This window comes from Cyprinodon tularosa, unplaced genomic scaffold (assembly GCF_016077235.1).
Source record: "Cyprinodon tularosa strain WSP-4 unplaced genomic scaffold, ASM1607723v1 ctg146, whole genome shotgun sequence".
Taxonomy (NCBI): domain Eukaryota; kingdom Metazoa; phylum Chordata; class Actinopteri; order Cyprinodontiformes; family Cyprinodontidae; genus Cyprinodon; species Cyprinodon tularosa.
In genome coordinates this window covers 225,622-240,116 of record NW_024038287.1, presented here as the reverse complement: position 1 = coordinate 240,116, position 14,495 = coordinate 225,622, and the positions used below count along the sequence as shown (strand labels likewise).

General features: G+C 41.7%; 1 protein-coding gene across 6 annotated transcripts in view; it reads right to left on the bottom strand.

The window, feature by feature from the left end:
- The window catches only part of rptor (regulatory associated protein of MTOR, complex 1), a 217,232-nt gene that overhangs the window by 93,140 nt on the left and 109,597 nt on the right, over positions 1–14,495 (bottom strand). For all 6 annotated transcript variants that reach the window (XM_038278943.1, XM_038278944.1, XM_038278946.1 and 3 more), the window contains exon 10: positions 11,468–11,612. In XM_038278943.1, the coding sequence (XP_038134871.1) occupies positions 11,468–11,612 (145 nt within the window). The remainder of the gene's footprint in view (positions 1–11,467; positions 11,613–14,495) is intronic.

Below are 14,495 nucleotides of genomic sequence, written 5' to 3'. Positions count from 1 at the left end.
TTATGCATACTTGTGTTATGCTGCCCTGAATTCAAATTAGTTAAATGATCTAAAGCATTTAAATGAGAGCAACAAAAAAAAGTGGAAAATCTGTTAGGTTCCAAAAACTTTAAAAAGCCTGTAAACTCTCTGTATAGTTTTAAATTTTCTTTTTTTGGAATGCCTGTAAACTTTTTTCATATACAGTTTCTTAATAACAGTAAAATAGAAGGTATGACCAAAAGCTCATACAAAGCAAGCACTTCTTAACGTGCACCTAATGTGTACTTTTCCAAATCAGGTACGAAAACACTACATAGGTTTCCTAACTTGATCTGAAGCTCTGCAGAAAAAGCATTTTCAATGCACAGATCGATTCTTGCTGGTATGTATGGAACCCATCATGATAGAGGCAAACACCATGTTATCAGGAAGAATGCACTCTAAAGATGGAAGCTGTCCCAAGTTTAACATGACACCGTTAACTCGCTCGCAAGAACGAAGAAGTGACTCATCACCACAGCTCGTGTGTGTGTTCAGCGTGAAATGGAGGGACAGCCAACAGCAGGGCAGTGTAGGGGAGCATTTGGCGGCTGACTAAGCTCTTTTCTCCGGTTGCCCGCAGAGAGTGGTGCAACAACATCCACCAATATAAAACGGACACTCTACTGGCATTGAAACGGCTCGCAAGGGAGTAATCAGCCGTAGGCTCATTTGCCTTACGCCATTCTGCTCCATTTGAATAACAATAGCTGTTTGTGTTGTGACACTAACATGAATCAGCAAGCCCTTAAAGTACTTATTCCCCCCCTCTCCATTCTCCCCGGCCCAGTACATGCTGGCCCAAACTTTTATTTTCCTACTTGCCTTTTATCTGTAGCACTTACAATCTTTATTGCCCTCCCAGTTTGGTTTGCTGCACTCCTAAAACACTCTTGAGTCGTTACTCTATCCTGCTTAATACTGCATGTGGTGTTGTGAAATCCCAATTTGTTGGGCCACAAACACTGAAAAGCAGCCGCAATCTCAACTAATGGGGATGAACTAGTGAGAAAGAAAGACTACAGCGTTATCAAGGAGTAAAGAGCAGTATTTGTTACAGGAAGACATGCCAGGTGGTTACACAACGAGCCTCTCGCGGAGGCTTTGCCAACACAAGCCAGATAATGAGTGGGATAAGCAGAGGAAGGCATTTTTAGAAATCGATGTGGAGGGGGGAAAAAAGATGGTGAGATGTTTGTTTAACTAAAGAAAGATGGATGATAAGGTAATGGTTCTTACTCAGTGCAAAGCAGCAGGGCTTTATAAACACGTGTGTTAATGAGGAAACATGCTGGAAAAATCAAGCGGCAAAGGAAACCTGTTGCTGAGAAAACCAATGGAGGTAAAGCCTTTATTGGAAATACAGCAGGACAACACAAACGCAAAAGCGTAGATTCTTAGATAAAATACATGTTGCGGTTTTTAACATCAATGAAAGCTGTTTTTTTTTTTATGAAATCATAAAAATATTTGAAAAGTTTGGAAGGTTTACTTAAATGCAACATCAAACTGGGTCACCAGCTGATTACAAGAGGCATTGTTTAAATACTCTGAATGCATTCCCTTCAAAATCATATATGCATATTCCCCAGGTACAGAGTAATCTGTCCCTTTATTTAAGATAAACAACAAGCACAGTTTAATGTCTGGAATAGGTATTTCATATTTCATAATAAACACTAAATAAGTTGCCAATAGTACAGTAATTGTATATGATGGACATAAAACAGAAGGTTCTGCCCAGGTGATTTGAGAACAACTCCTAAACCAAGGCTGCAGGAGCAGATTACTGTAATGCTGTTCTCACACTATGAGTAACTAGGAAAGACATTTTGTTCTTCAGCCTTCCTACCAATTTTCTTTTCCTTTTGTGTCTCTTTGTTTGATCATAACACAAATCATGGAAGAATAAAACCAGGGCAGCAAGTAACAATTATTTTGCTAATCGATTAATCTGTAGATATTTTTTTCAATTAATAATCGGATAGAAAAAGTTTCCACAAAGATATGTTTCTACAGAAATTAAACCAGGTGAACTTTAAATGTTTCCCCTTGAGGAGTTCTGAGTAGAGCATATTGACAGAGGAAAATGTGTTTTTTAATAATGACCAATATGTTACAGATTTTACAGGATCCTATTAAGTTCTAAATTAACAGAAAAACGAATGCATTGCTTCAAAGAAGTTAATCTATAAAATACACTATGCAATAAAGTTTAAAAAACTGGCATTGTCCAAATCATGTATAATTTTGAAAAACACTGAAAAACTAGTTCTAAATCAAACTTCCCAGAATGGTGCAGACTGTTCAGGAGCGGGACAAAGTGAGATAGGTATTCTAGATGTGCTTACATACAGCCATGCCCAGGCTGGGGTTGTTCTGCTGACAACACAGAGGTGACTGAAGGAAACTAAGGGTAATCTGTTCAGAAACTACTCTTAAATAGAAGGGAACCACTACTGAAATTTACCCGAGAACCATTAAGTTTCCTTCAGCTTATTGGGTCACTGTGTTTGAGAGGGCAAACACAACTATCAAGGCATTTGAGGGTCACAAATAGGTCATGCGAAAGCAATGCATGCTAAAAACAGCAATGAAACTCCAACAGAATGGCTTAGGCAGAAAATAACAGTATTTCAATGGTCTAGGTGAAGTCAAGACCTCAGCCGAGGAGCACTACCTCAACATACAGGGAAATCAGAAGGCTGAGTGGGTTAATATTACTTCACTAAGATGCATTAAGACTCCTACGATAAAACCAAAAGACAGTTAGAGCAACTTTCTGATGCAAAACAGACTAAGCAAAAACTACATTTTGGATCCACTTTTTTTGCAAAATGTTAAAAGAATTCCAGCTCAACGTCTTTCAAACAAATACTGACAGAGTTATATAACCTAAAAGGCAGTGAGAGCAATTTCTTCTATATGAAATGAAAAAAAGCTTAAGCTAAGAAAGAAGTTCACCCTCTGACTACCACAAGTCTTCTGTTTCCATCTACTACTTTTAGTTTTTTGGTAATTATCATCTCTGTAAAATATGTTTTTCCTGCTAAGGCAGCAACACCTTTTACATTCAAGATCTAAAAAAGATGTAAAGAAAGTATGTGAAGAATCTGCATATGCTTGAAAGCAGAAACATAATAAAAAACACCTACACACATTGGCTTAGAGCTGTTAACCAGTACCTATTAAAGGAAGTGTTGTGGGAATTAACTTTTTATTTTTTTTTCACATGTAATGTATACTCAGAGCAACTCCAGAAGGCTGTGTTTACATGTTGCTTGCTAATAGATCCATGGTTTTAAATGAAGGATAGGGCTCCAATGTACTGTAAGTTTTTGACATAAAGTATCTGTCGCATCACTGCTGGACAAACAGCAGCAAAATCTACAACAGAAGCTATTGATTTTTTCATGTCACCTGAATTTTGTTGAGTCAGGAACAAACAAAAGCATGAGAACAGCAACTTCCCAGTGACAAGAGCCCATTTGGGATCATGTTTCCTCAAAAACATCCCCTAAACCTCCCTTTTAAAGATCACCTTTGAAGTTACCACAATATGTGTGTGCACTTGTTTATGTTACTTATAGGACAGTTTTTGGTATTATTTACTAACCTTCTGAGGACCAACACTTTTTCCTCTTTTTACCCACAAAGTGAGGCCCATTTGTTGTAAAGTGAGAACCTAACGAGTTATTTTGGCATTTGTTAGGCTTAGGGTAATTGTCAGGATTAGGGCATAGAAAGGATTTAAAAGTACTGACAATCCATAGAAGTTAATAGGAGTAAACACAAAATCCTCAGTTTATATAGCAGGACGAGGATGTGTGTGTTTGAGTGGCCAAGTATTTCTAACCTTGTGGATATGGTGCAAGTCCAATTTCCCCCAAGCATATTGTAGGAAGGTTTAAGACGAAGGTGTGAATTCGATTTAGGTTACGTATCGGTTGGTAATGTTAGGGTTAGTAAAAGGGTCTGGGTTAGAGTAGAGTATAGAAATGTATAAAAGCCATCCCAAGTTCATGTCTAATGACTTGATGCAATATGGTACATTCCTCAGACAGCCAACGTTTTAACCACAATGAATAATAATCTGAACTTAATTGCATTGTTTGACAACCGGAAACAAGCGGCCCTGATTTAGCCTACCTGACTTGGAATCTCTGTCTTTTTCTTAAATGCCTTTGGACAACTTGTTGAGAATTTACACTCTCTAGAACAGGGATCTCCAAAACTTCACCCTTCATGAGCTACGTGAGTAAATTTAACAAAAACCAACGTGAGCAACTTATGTTCAGAAAGGCTGAGTGGGTTAATATTACTTCACTAAGATGCATTAAGACTCCTACGATAAAACCAAAAGACAGTTAGAGCAACTTTCTGATGCAAAACAGACTAAGCAAAAACTACATTTTGGGAATTTACACTCTCTAGAACAGGGATCTCCAAAACTTCACCGTTCATGAGCTACGTGAGTAAATTTAACAAAAACCAACGTGAGCAACTTATGTTCAGAAAAAATATATTTTGTTGCCGTTTTTGCCTGAACTAAATTTATTTTGTATTCTTCTAAATTTCTGTTCACAAAATAGATAGGAACTTAACACATGGTGGACCATGCTTTTTTTTAATTGATGATTTACTCACAGGTTATCCACTGGTTACCATCTGAAATCACAACTAAAGAACCAAACAAGTATATCATTGAAATGACAAGTAGCTAATTCAGTGTGATGACCGGCACTGCATATTGTCAACTAGAGATGATTATTTTGGAGTGCAGCCACTCAGGTTCACTCTAATAGACTCATGCAAGTGTTCATCAGTCAGTCTTGTCCTTTGATTGGATTTGAGAACATTCATGTCAGAAAAAGCAGACTCAACCAGGTAAGTAGACCTAAATAAAGCACACATTTTAAATGCCAACTCATAGAGATTTTTGAATTCATTTGGCTCATCGAGTCTTCAGAAATGAGCACATCCATGAATGGATTTGCCAGAAATGTCACACAAATCTGTCTGAAAACTATTGCCCAAGCTTTGCCAGAAAATCACAAAATGTTTTAACATTTACAGCACTGGCTGCACCTGGGTTACTCTCACACATGTTCAACACAGAGGGAAAGTGTTACAACCTTTTGATTTTAACTTGCTGAATGCACAATGTCTGTTTGGGAGCTGAATGCAATGACAGCCCTGATCATGTCAGACAGATGCTTGTCTTTGCCTTGTAACTCCATATTGAGTTGGTTGATTTTATCCGTCACATCCCTGAGAAAGGTGAGATCAAGAAGCCGCTCTGCATTCATTAATAGAGTTACATCTTCTCCTCTACTCTCCGTAAAAGTCTTAATTTCTCTCAGCAAAGAGAGAAAGCATTGCAGTATCTTATCCGGACATAACCATCTCAAGTCTGTGTGAAGGAGGAGATCCTTGTGGTATGCAGGGCACTCTTCCAGTAACAACTTGAAGCTCTGGTGCTTCTTGGCCTTAGCTCGAATGGAGTTTAAAATCTTCTAAACAGGCCCCATTAAGTGTTCAAAATCAAGAACTTAAAGGAGAAGTTCGGTTTTTTACACTTTAAGCCCATTTTCTGTAGTGTCCAGGATGAAATCGAATGAAGGACACCAAAATTTTGACAATTGCTCCTGTCTCTGCTTTTTGGCTCATTTAGAATCAACCCCTGGCTGCTTTAGAATGGCTAGCATAGAGCATGTCCGATAATGTCCTTAAAACAACCTTAAACGTTCTTTTTTAAAAATATGCTACTCACCGTGTCGTCAGCGCTGTTCAATGACGTTCCAAAAAAAGTTTCGTGAAGAAAAAACGTTCCTGTAGTGTTTTATTTAGCATTTTGTAAATCCCATTGAGTTCTGTAGGAATAGTCAATATTCCGCTGCCACCGGAAACGGAAATGGGGCCTGTTTACACAGTTGTAGTCTTTTCGCTTCACTCTGCGTACTCCGACGTCGAGGTGCTAACGTCTCTGTTAAACACTTTAAAAAACTCTGAAAATGGAATACGAAAGGTGGATTCTTGATTCTCGACGTCGGAGTACACAGAGTGAAGCGAAAAGACTACAACTGTGTAAACAGGCCCCATTTCCGTTTCCGGTGGCAGCGGAATATTGACTATTCCTACAGAACTCAATGGGATATACAAAATGCTAAATAAAACACTACAGGAACGTTTTTTCTTCACGAAACTTTTTTTGGAACGTCATTGAACAGCGCTGACGACACGGTGAGTAGCATATTTTTAAAAAAGAACGTTTAAGGTTGTTTTAAGGACATTATCGGACATGCTCTATGCTAGCCATTCTAAAGCAGCCAGGGGTTGATTCTAAATGAGCCAAAAAGCAGAGACAGGAGCAATTGTCAAAATTTTGGTGTCCTTCATTCGATTTCATCCTGGACACTACAGAAAATGGGCTTAAAGTGTAAAAAACCGAACTTCTCCTTTAAGCACAGATCTCTTGTTGGTGTATAACGCAGTGATAGTTCAGAACTTAGGGAAAGTCAGAGTTTGCCTTGCAGTGTGCTGTAAGAGTGCCGTCCTGTCATAGGATTTTACTTTGTAGTCCTCAAACTGGAGCGGGGCAATGTAAGGACTCCTGTAACCAAGCTAGGTTAAGGCTGTGTTCAAATGTCCACCCTAATCACTTCACAGTGGTTACGCCATTTTAAATGAGTGTCCAAACGTCTAGTGGATGAAAAAGTAGTGGACTTGAAATTTTCAACAATGCCCCTTGAAAAGTAGTGATCATCCATAATTCCTTAACAAGCAGATATATCCCATAATGCTTTGTGAGGAGAGCTCTCCTCGCAAAGCTTTATGGGATTTGTTGTCACTGTGGCCTGAAAATAAAAAAAAAAATGCACAGACACCGTGCAGTGAGCCGGAGTCACATTACCAACAGGAAGTGAAAAGTAGTGATCATCTGTCTGAACGGTCAGGTACCCGAGTTCACCAGAAGTCCCCCATCTAGTCCCCGCTCTATATAGTGATTGAGGGATATAGGGGTTAGGGCAGACATTCGGACACAGCCAAAGAGTGCAGTGCAGCTATTTGATCGACAGCTGGTTGACAAATAGATAGTTTGTACATAAGGGGAGATCATATTGACTTAATGAGCTTTGATAGGACAAAAGTGCGCCTATAAAGATACCGATAGCTTTATAGACCAGGCACTAGACTAATTTAACTAAATTAAACTATTTATGTTACTAATTTTACTAGGGAGACGCATGGAGTAGCGCGCTGCTTGAACACAAACTGGGGCCTGATCAACCCCGGTTGGGTCGCCCAGACGAGGGTGTCTGAAGATCAAAGACCCGAAACACCCTATGACCCTGGGTCCTTCACCGACGATGTGTTCAAGCTGCACCGGCTAGGTGTTTCAAAATCTATTATAACTGGCCGAGCCAGTGACTTCCAGGAAAGGCTGGATGACAACCGTGAAAGCATGGTGACGACTGGAGAGACAGTGGACAGCACGGAGAGACGGCAATCGGTGCAGTAAAGGTTAGCACCCTGAGCTGCAGCTCCTGTGAGGGGGCAGCCACACTTTGCTACAGAAAGCCTTACAGGAAAATACCCTCAGGGGTGCCCGAGAGGGGGGGAGGATGAGCACCCCAAACGGACGGATTACCCGGTAACAGACATAGGCAATGGATTTTCGACAACGACAGCAACCTGCTTTTGCGGTAAGGTCTGTAAAAACCTTAGGGGCCTGAGGATCCACCAGGCAAAGATGGGCTGCATAAGGAGGAAGCAAGCAGAGCAACGCACAGAGCCAGTGCCAAGCACTGACCCTGGTGAGACGGAGCACTGACCCACAGTTTCCAGAACCTCCATGCTCGACATGCTACACCTAGCAAACCATCAGAACAGCGTGGGGTTTTATGGCCGGCTGCAAACAAGGAGGCTCAGTGGCGGCAGTTTGATGAGGATGTTGATGCTACTCTAAATGCATCTTGCAGAGGAGAAGTTGATCAGCGACTCCAGTTGATGAGCACACTAATCATCAGCATCGGTGCAGAGAGATTTGGCATAAAATTACCAAAGGCTCAGAACTTTGCTAGGCCAAACCGGCGTGAGACCAAGATCTCCCAGCTCAGGAAAGAGCTCAAAGCCCTGAATCGCCAGTATAAGAAGGCGGGTGAGGAGGAAAGACCAGCCCTGAGAGAACTCCGTGGCATCCTGAGGCAGAAACTTATATCTCTGCGTCGGGCTGAGTGGCACAGGCGGAGAGGCAGAGAGAGGGCTCGTAAGCGAACAGCCTTTATTGCAAATCCGTTTGGATTTACGAAGCGGCTTTTGGGGCAGACGAGGAGTGGGACCCTACAATGCTCAGAGAATGAGATCAACCAGAGCCTTAGTGCCACATACAGCGACAGCAGGAGAGAGGAGGAACTGCCTACCTGCAGAGAGCTACCCACACCTCCGATACCATCTGTCCAGTTTAACATTAAGGAACCCACCCTGGCAGAGGTCAGGAACATCGTACGAGCTGCACGTACTAGTGCAGCCCCAGGTCCAAGTGGAGTGCCCTACAAAGTCTACAAACATTGCCCGAGACTCCTGGAGAGGCTCTGGAGACTTATTAGGGTAGTATGGAGGAGGGGGAAGGTGGCCCAGCAATGGCGTCACTCAGAGGGTGTTTGGATACCAAAGGAGGAGAATGCGAGTGACATCACGCAGTTCCGTACCATCTCCCTACTCAGTGTGGAAGGCAAAATCTTCTTTAAGATTCTTGCTAACAGGTTATCTGAGTATCTCCTGAGAAATTCCTACATTGACACCTCTGTGCAGAAGGGCGGAGTTCAAGGCATGCCGGGCTGTCTGGAACATACAGGAGTGATCACCCAGCTGATACGGGAGGCGAGAGAAAACCGAGGAGACCTTGCAGTCCTTTGGCTTGACTTGGCAAATGCCTATGGATCTATTCCACACAAGGTTGTGTCAAAAGCTCTGACAACATACCACGTTCCGGAGAAGATCACTGAACTCATATGGGACTACTACAGTGGTTTCAGTTTGAGATTCACCACTGGAACAACAACATCTGCATGGCACCGCCTAGAGAAGGGCATTATCACTGGTTGCACCATGTCAGTGGTGTTGTTTTCCCTATCTATGAACATGCTGGTCAAGGCTGCAGAAGTGGAATGTAGGGGCCCCTTGTCCAGATCTGGCATTCGCCAACCACCAATTAGGGCCTACATGGATGACCTGACTGTCACATCAACATCAGTGACTGGATGCCGGTGGCTCCTCCGTGGTCTGAAAAGGATCATGGCATGGGCAAGGATGATATTTAAGCCAGCCAAGTCCAGATCCCTTGTCCTGAGGAAGGGGAAAGTGGAGGACAAATACCGCTTCTGCGTGGATGGAGTCCCAATTCCGACAGTGTCAGAGAAGCCTGTGAAGAGCTTGGGGAAGATCTTCGATAGCACTCTGAAGGACAAAGCAGCAGTGGAGGCAGCCCAGCTAAAGCTAAAGGCATGGCTAGCAGCAGTGGACAAGTCTGGTCTCCCGGGGAAGTTTAAGGCATGGATATACCAGCACGGAATCCTGCCAAGACTTCTGTGGCCGTTACTGATTTATGAAGTTCCAGTAACCATGGTGGAGGGCTTTGAACGCAATGTCAGCCAATACCTACGCAGATGGCTGGGTCTGCCAAAGAGTCTCAGCAGCATTGCCCTCTATGGGCACTCCAACAAGCTGCAGCTTCCTTTGACTGGCGTGACGGAGGAGTTTAAAGTCACCAGAGCCAGGGAGGTGTTGCTTGACAGAGACTCTGCTGACACCAGAGTCTCTTCTGCCGGCATCACAGTCAGAACTGGGAGGAAATGGCGAGCACAACAGGCAGTCAACCAAGCAGAAGCAAGACTGAGACATAGTGTCATAGTTGGCTCTGTGGCGGTGGGACGAGCCGGTCTAGGTAGCCTTACAAAGCTGCGCTATGACCAAGCCCGAGGACAAGTGCGTCGACAGATGATACAGGGAGAGATTCGTGCAGAGATGGAGGAGGAACGCCAAAGTAGGATGGTGGCAATGCGCCAGCAAGGAGCCTGGACCAATTGGAACCATGCTTGCGCCCGGAAGATCACCTGGACAGAACTATGGAAGTATGAACCAGCAAGACTTAAGTTCCTGATCCAGTCAGTGTATGATGTCCTTCCAAGTCCATCTAACCTTTATACCTGGGGCCTTGCAGAAGCACCAACATGCCCACTGTGCCCGGGCTCATGGTTCCCTGGTGCACATCCTGAGCTGCTGCCCTAAAGCACTGGGAGAGGGAAGGTACACGTGGCGCCATAACCAGGTGTTGAAGGCAGTAGCAGACACCATCTGCACTGGAATCCTGGAGTCAAAGCACCAGTCCCCTTTGAGGCACAATACCTTCTTTGTCAGGGCAGGGGAGAAACCTGAGAGAGCAGGTAGGGGCACATCTGGACTGCTAGCCGTGGCTCGGGATTGGCAGTTGCATGTGGACATTGGAAGGCAGCTAAAGTTCCCAGAGCACATTGTAAGGACGTTACTGAGACCAGATCTGGTCTTAACATCTGACTCAACGAAGCAAGTTGTGTTACTGGAGCTTACAGTCCCCTGGGAAGACAGGATGGAGGAGGCTCATGAAAGGAAGAGGGCGAAGTATCTTGAGCTGATTGAGGCATGCAGATGCCCTGGATGGAGGGCCCGCTGTGAGCCAATAGAAGTGGGCTGCAGAGGCTTCCTAAGTCAGACTGTGCATCGGGCATTCAGGCTCCTTGGCATCAGAGGGTTGCTTGAGAGAAGAGCCACCAGAAACATCAGTGAGGCCGCTGAGAAAGCCTCAAGGTGGCTGTGGATCAAGAGGGGAGACGCATGGAGTAGCGCGCTGCTTGAACACAAACTGGGGCCTGATCAACCCCGGTTGGGTCGCCCAGACGAGGGTGTCTGAAGATCAAAGACCCGAAACACCCTATGACCCTGGGTCCTTCACTGACGATGTGTTCAAGCTGCACCGGCTAGGTGTTTCAAAATCTATTTTGAACAATATGCTTAGTAACAGATGTTTGATTTGTCTCAAACAAATCAAACATAAAAAAATAAAACAGTGTAAGAAGCAGTTTTCTTTTAATAAGCAATCCCTTAACATTCAGAAAAATTTGCCTCTAGGCAAGCTTCACTGTTTTGTCTCTTCCTAATATCCGAGTTGATTTCCAAAATATCCAGTCATTAAATGTATCTACAGTTACATAAAGAAAATTGCACTATGTGTGCTAATAAAGAATATGTTGGAAACTCTTCTCAGCCTTTAACTGCTCTCTGTCTTCAAAAACAGCTGGGCCTTACGGGTGGCTCGTTTCTTTCCTCTAACCTCCAGCTCTACAAAAGCCACCGACATCTGTGCATCTGTGTTCCTGTGCCAGGAGCTCTGTTTGTGAGAGTGTCTTACCACATGGCATGCATGTAAGTTGGGGGGAGACGGGGGCTGCTGACTGGTGTACAGTTGTACGACCTCATTATCCTTTCTGCCAGCAGGAAATTGCGGAACAAGCTGGCCACCAGCAAGTCCTGACGAAACAACTTCTGGAACAGATCTGAAGTTGGGGATGAAGAAAATAGAAATGATTCATTATGCTACAGATATAAGAAGGGCACAAAGTGAATTAGATTAACCTATATGTTGGAATAAAAGAGGAAAATGGGGCATTCTATAGGTGAACTAAGACATAATAGTAGGACAAAGTGAACAATTTTGAAATAATCTGGCTAGCTTGAATGCTTGCCTCCAGTATGTAAAAGACCTTGCAATGCTACTTTTGTTAAGTTGGGTCCTTAATTATGTCCTCTTGTTGCAGCTCAGATAAACAACAGAGTTGCTCTGGTTGGATTGCAGTGTCAGTCCAAATTTGTTCCACTGACTGGAATGATGTAGGGGACTCACACAGTCACAATACACATTTAAAAGGAAACATTCATTAAGAGACACCCATTCTTCTAACAATGTGACATTAATCAGTTTTCTTCTCTTCTGTTCATTTAGGATGATCAAAATAATTTAACAATTTCTAGAAATATGAGGATAATATCATCACAATCCATAAGGTTTTAATCCAGCTCAAGAGACAGTGATGAATACGACATGGTTTTGTAAGCTAATGATCAATACATATAAACTTCTTCATTGTGAATATTTTATTTAAAAAAAAAACTGCAACAACAAAAGGTTATTAGACAGGTTCTGTTGATAGATATATAAAAATCAGCCACACACACCCACCAGCACACAAACACCTGTATAACTGTCTTGCTATCTTTATCCTATTAAGCATCCCCTAATTTACCTCAACTTTAATTTACTTCAATGGAGCCAGGCCAATCCCCTGACACCATTTCTGGCTGCTGATAATGATTTCACTGTTAGTTTGTGTGTGAAATTTCATAAGGGACTGTGAACATGTTGTTGGTGTCAGGCTGCTGAAGTGTGCAAGGGTGTGTGATTTTGCATTAGGTGTATGCCGTGCCTTCATTACAGGGATTCTCTCTAAGTGAGCTGCTTCATTAACAGCAGAGCCCCGAGGCTCTAAAAGGCTTTGGCAGCCATCCTCATTGTCACAATGCTGTTCTAGATGGAATACAGTTGGCCTTGTGGGAGTCCCAGAGTTTGATTTTGTGGATTTGTGTTTAATATGCGGAGTAGGAGAAACCAGATCATCTGTGTATGAATGTGTTGTGAATACAAAATCTAGATGCACGTCAAAAAATGTGTGTCGCAGTGTTTTTACCAGAGAAATCGCTAGTTGCAGCATGGTGTGTTGGCTGACAAACACTGGCTGAAGCGATATCCTCAATTACAGAGCGAAGAAATCTGCAAAATTAGTCTCCATTTTGAAGAGCTGACCTACACAAACTGCTCTTCTGGTATTTTATATCAACATCCTCTTGATTTTAGCCACCTGGGATGTTTTGATGCTCCTTTAGTGCTGCTGATGCGTAAAAACTGCTGCTTTTTATTTTAGCTGCCCCACTTTGGACTCTCTCAGAGCTGAACCACAGGGGATATTTCATTTTCCATCATTGCCAAGATATGTTTAAATTAGGATCTTAGTATATTTCTGACGTCTTTGAAAGCTCATCGCCTCCCCTCACCAACTTAGATGAATGTTTTTGAGATTAATTTATTAAAACATAATCTTTTTCAAAAAAGGAGCTTATTTTCATATTCATGGGTGGTCATAGTAAAGCACAACAATACGTAAAAATACATTATAAAAACTGCATTATTTAAATTCACAATGGAGACAAAGAAAGATAATTTGTTTTTCTGTTTTTTTTTTTCATTTCTTCGCTGTTCCTGTTTACATGTGTACCTCACAGCAGGGGTTGTTTTTATGATGTAAAACAGAACAGAAAGAAAGCATCTCTGGGGAGGAATCATGAGACATGAAATCATCCCAAACATTGACTTTTATGAATAATCACCCTAAAAGTAGAAATATTTTTGACTAGGCTGCAATATACCGAGAGGAACTTAACTAAAACCTTACACTTCAATTATTACAGTATTTACCAAGAGGACAGAAAGCTTATTGATGATTGAAAGAAACAAGAAAACACTTAAATGAAGGACAGGAAGAGCGAAGGAATGATGACAAGGAAGAAAGTGCCAAGGGAAAAAAACAAGGATGTAGGGAGGAAAAATGTGTAGAAAAGCATAAGGAAGAGAGGGATCTAAAAAGGTCAAAAGAAAAGAAGGAAGCAAAGAAAAAGCAAGAAAGGCTACAAGAAGGAAAGATAGTTTTAATTGTTTTACTGAATCTGTTCTTTTGCTTGGCATCAAAATTAAGATTAGCCTGCAATGTATTGTTGAAGTCTGCAGGAAAATTGCTGGCATAAGATTGACCAAAGCGAACTTTATAATTCCAGGTCCTTAAAGTAGGCTAGAATCAATATAGCTGATCCGAGCTGTGTGGGTAAAATTACTCATTTTATTAACCAAAAAGAGATAAAAAAAATAAAAAATTCAAAAAGTCATATTGTGCAAAAAAGTTATTTTATTCCTGCTGCAATTCCAGGTGCACATTGCTAGGATTAGTACTATTTTTTTTTCTTTTGCATAGTTCATAAAAAAAAAAAATCCTTTAAATCAGGAATAAAAAAAAAAAAAAAAAAAATATATATATATATATATATATATATATATATATATATATATATATATATAGAGCATTTGGAGAAAAATATGCAAAAATTATAAATCAGGCACAAATCATTTGATAAATCAGGTCCAATTCCTTTTAGAGCATTACTGGCAATTGAGCATGTATCATCTAAATATAATGGGGATTTCAAAATTCCTTATTTTTATTTTGCCACACCCTTATAAAAACATTACTCAAGCATGTACCAAAGATCATTTTGGTGCGAATGTGTTTAAGAGGATAGACCTAGATAGTTCTTTTATTATGAGCAGGATGTTG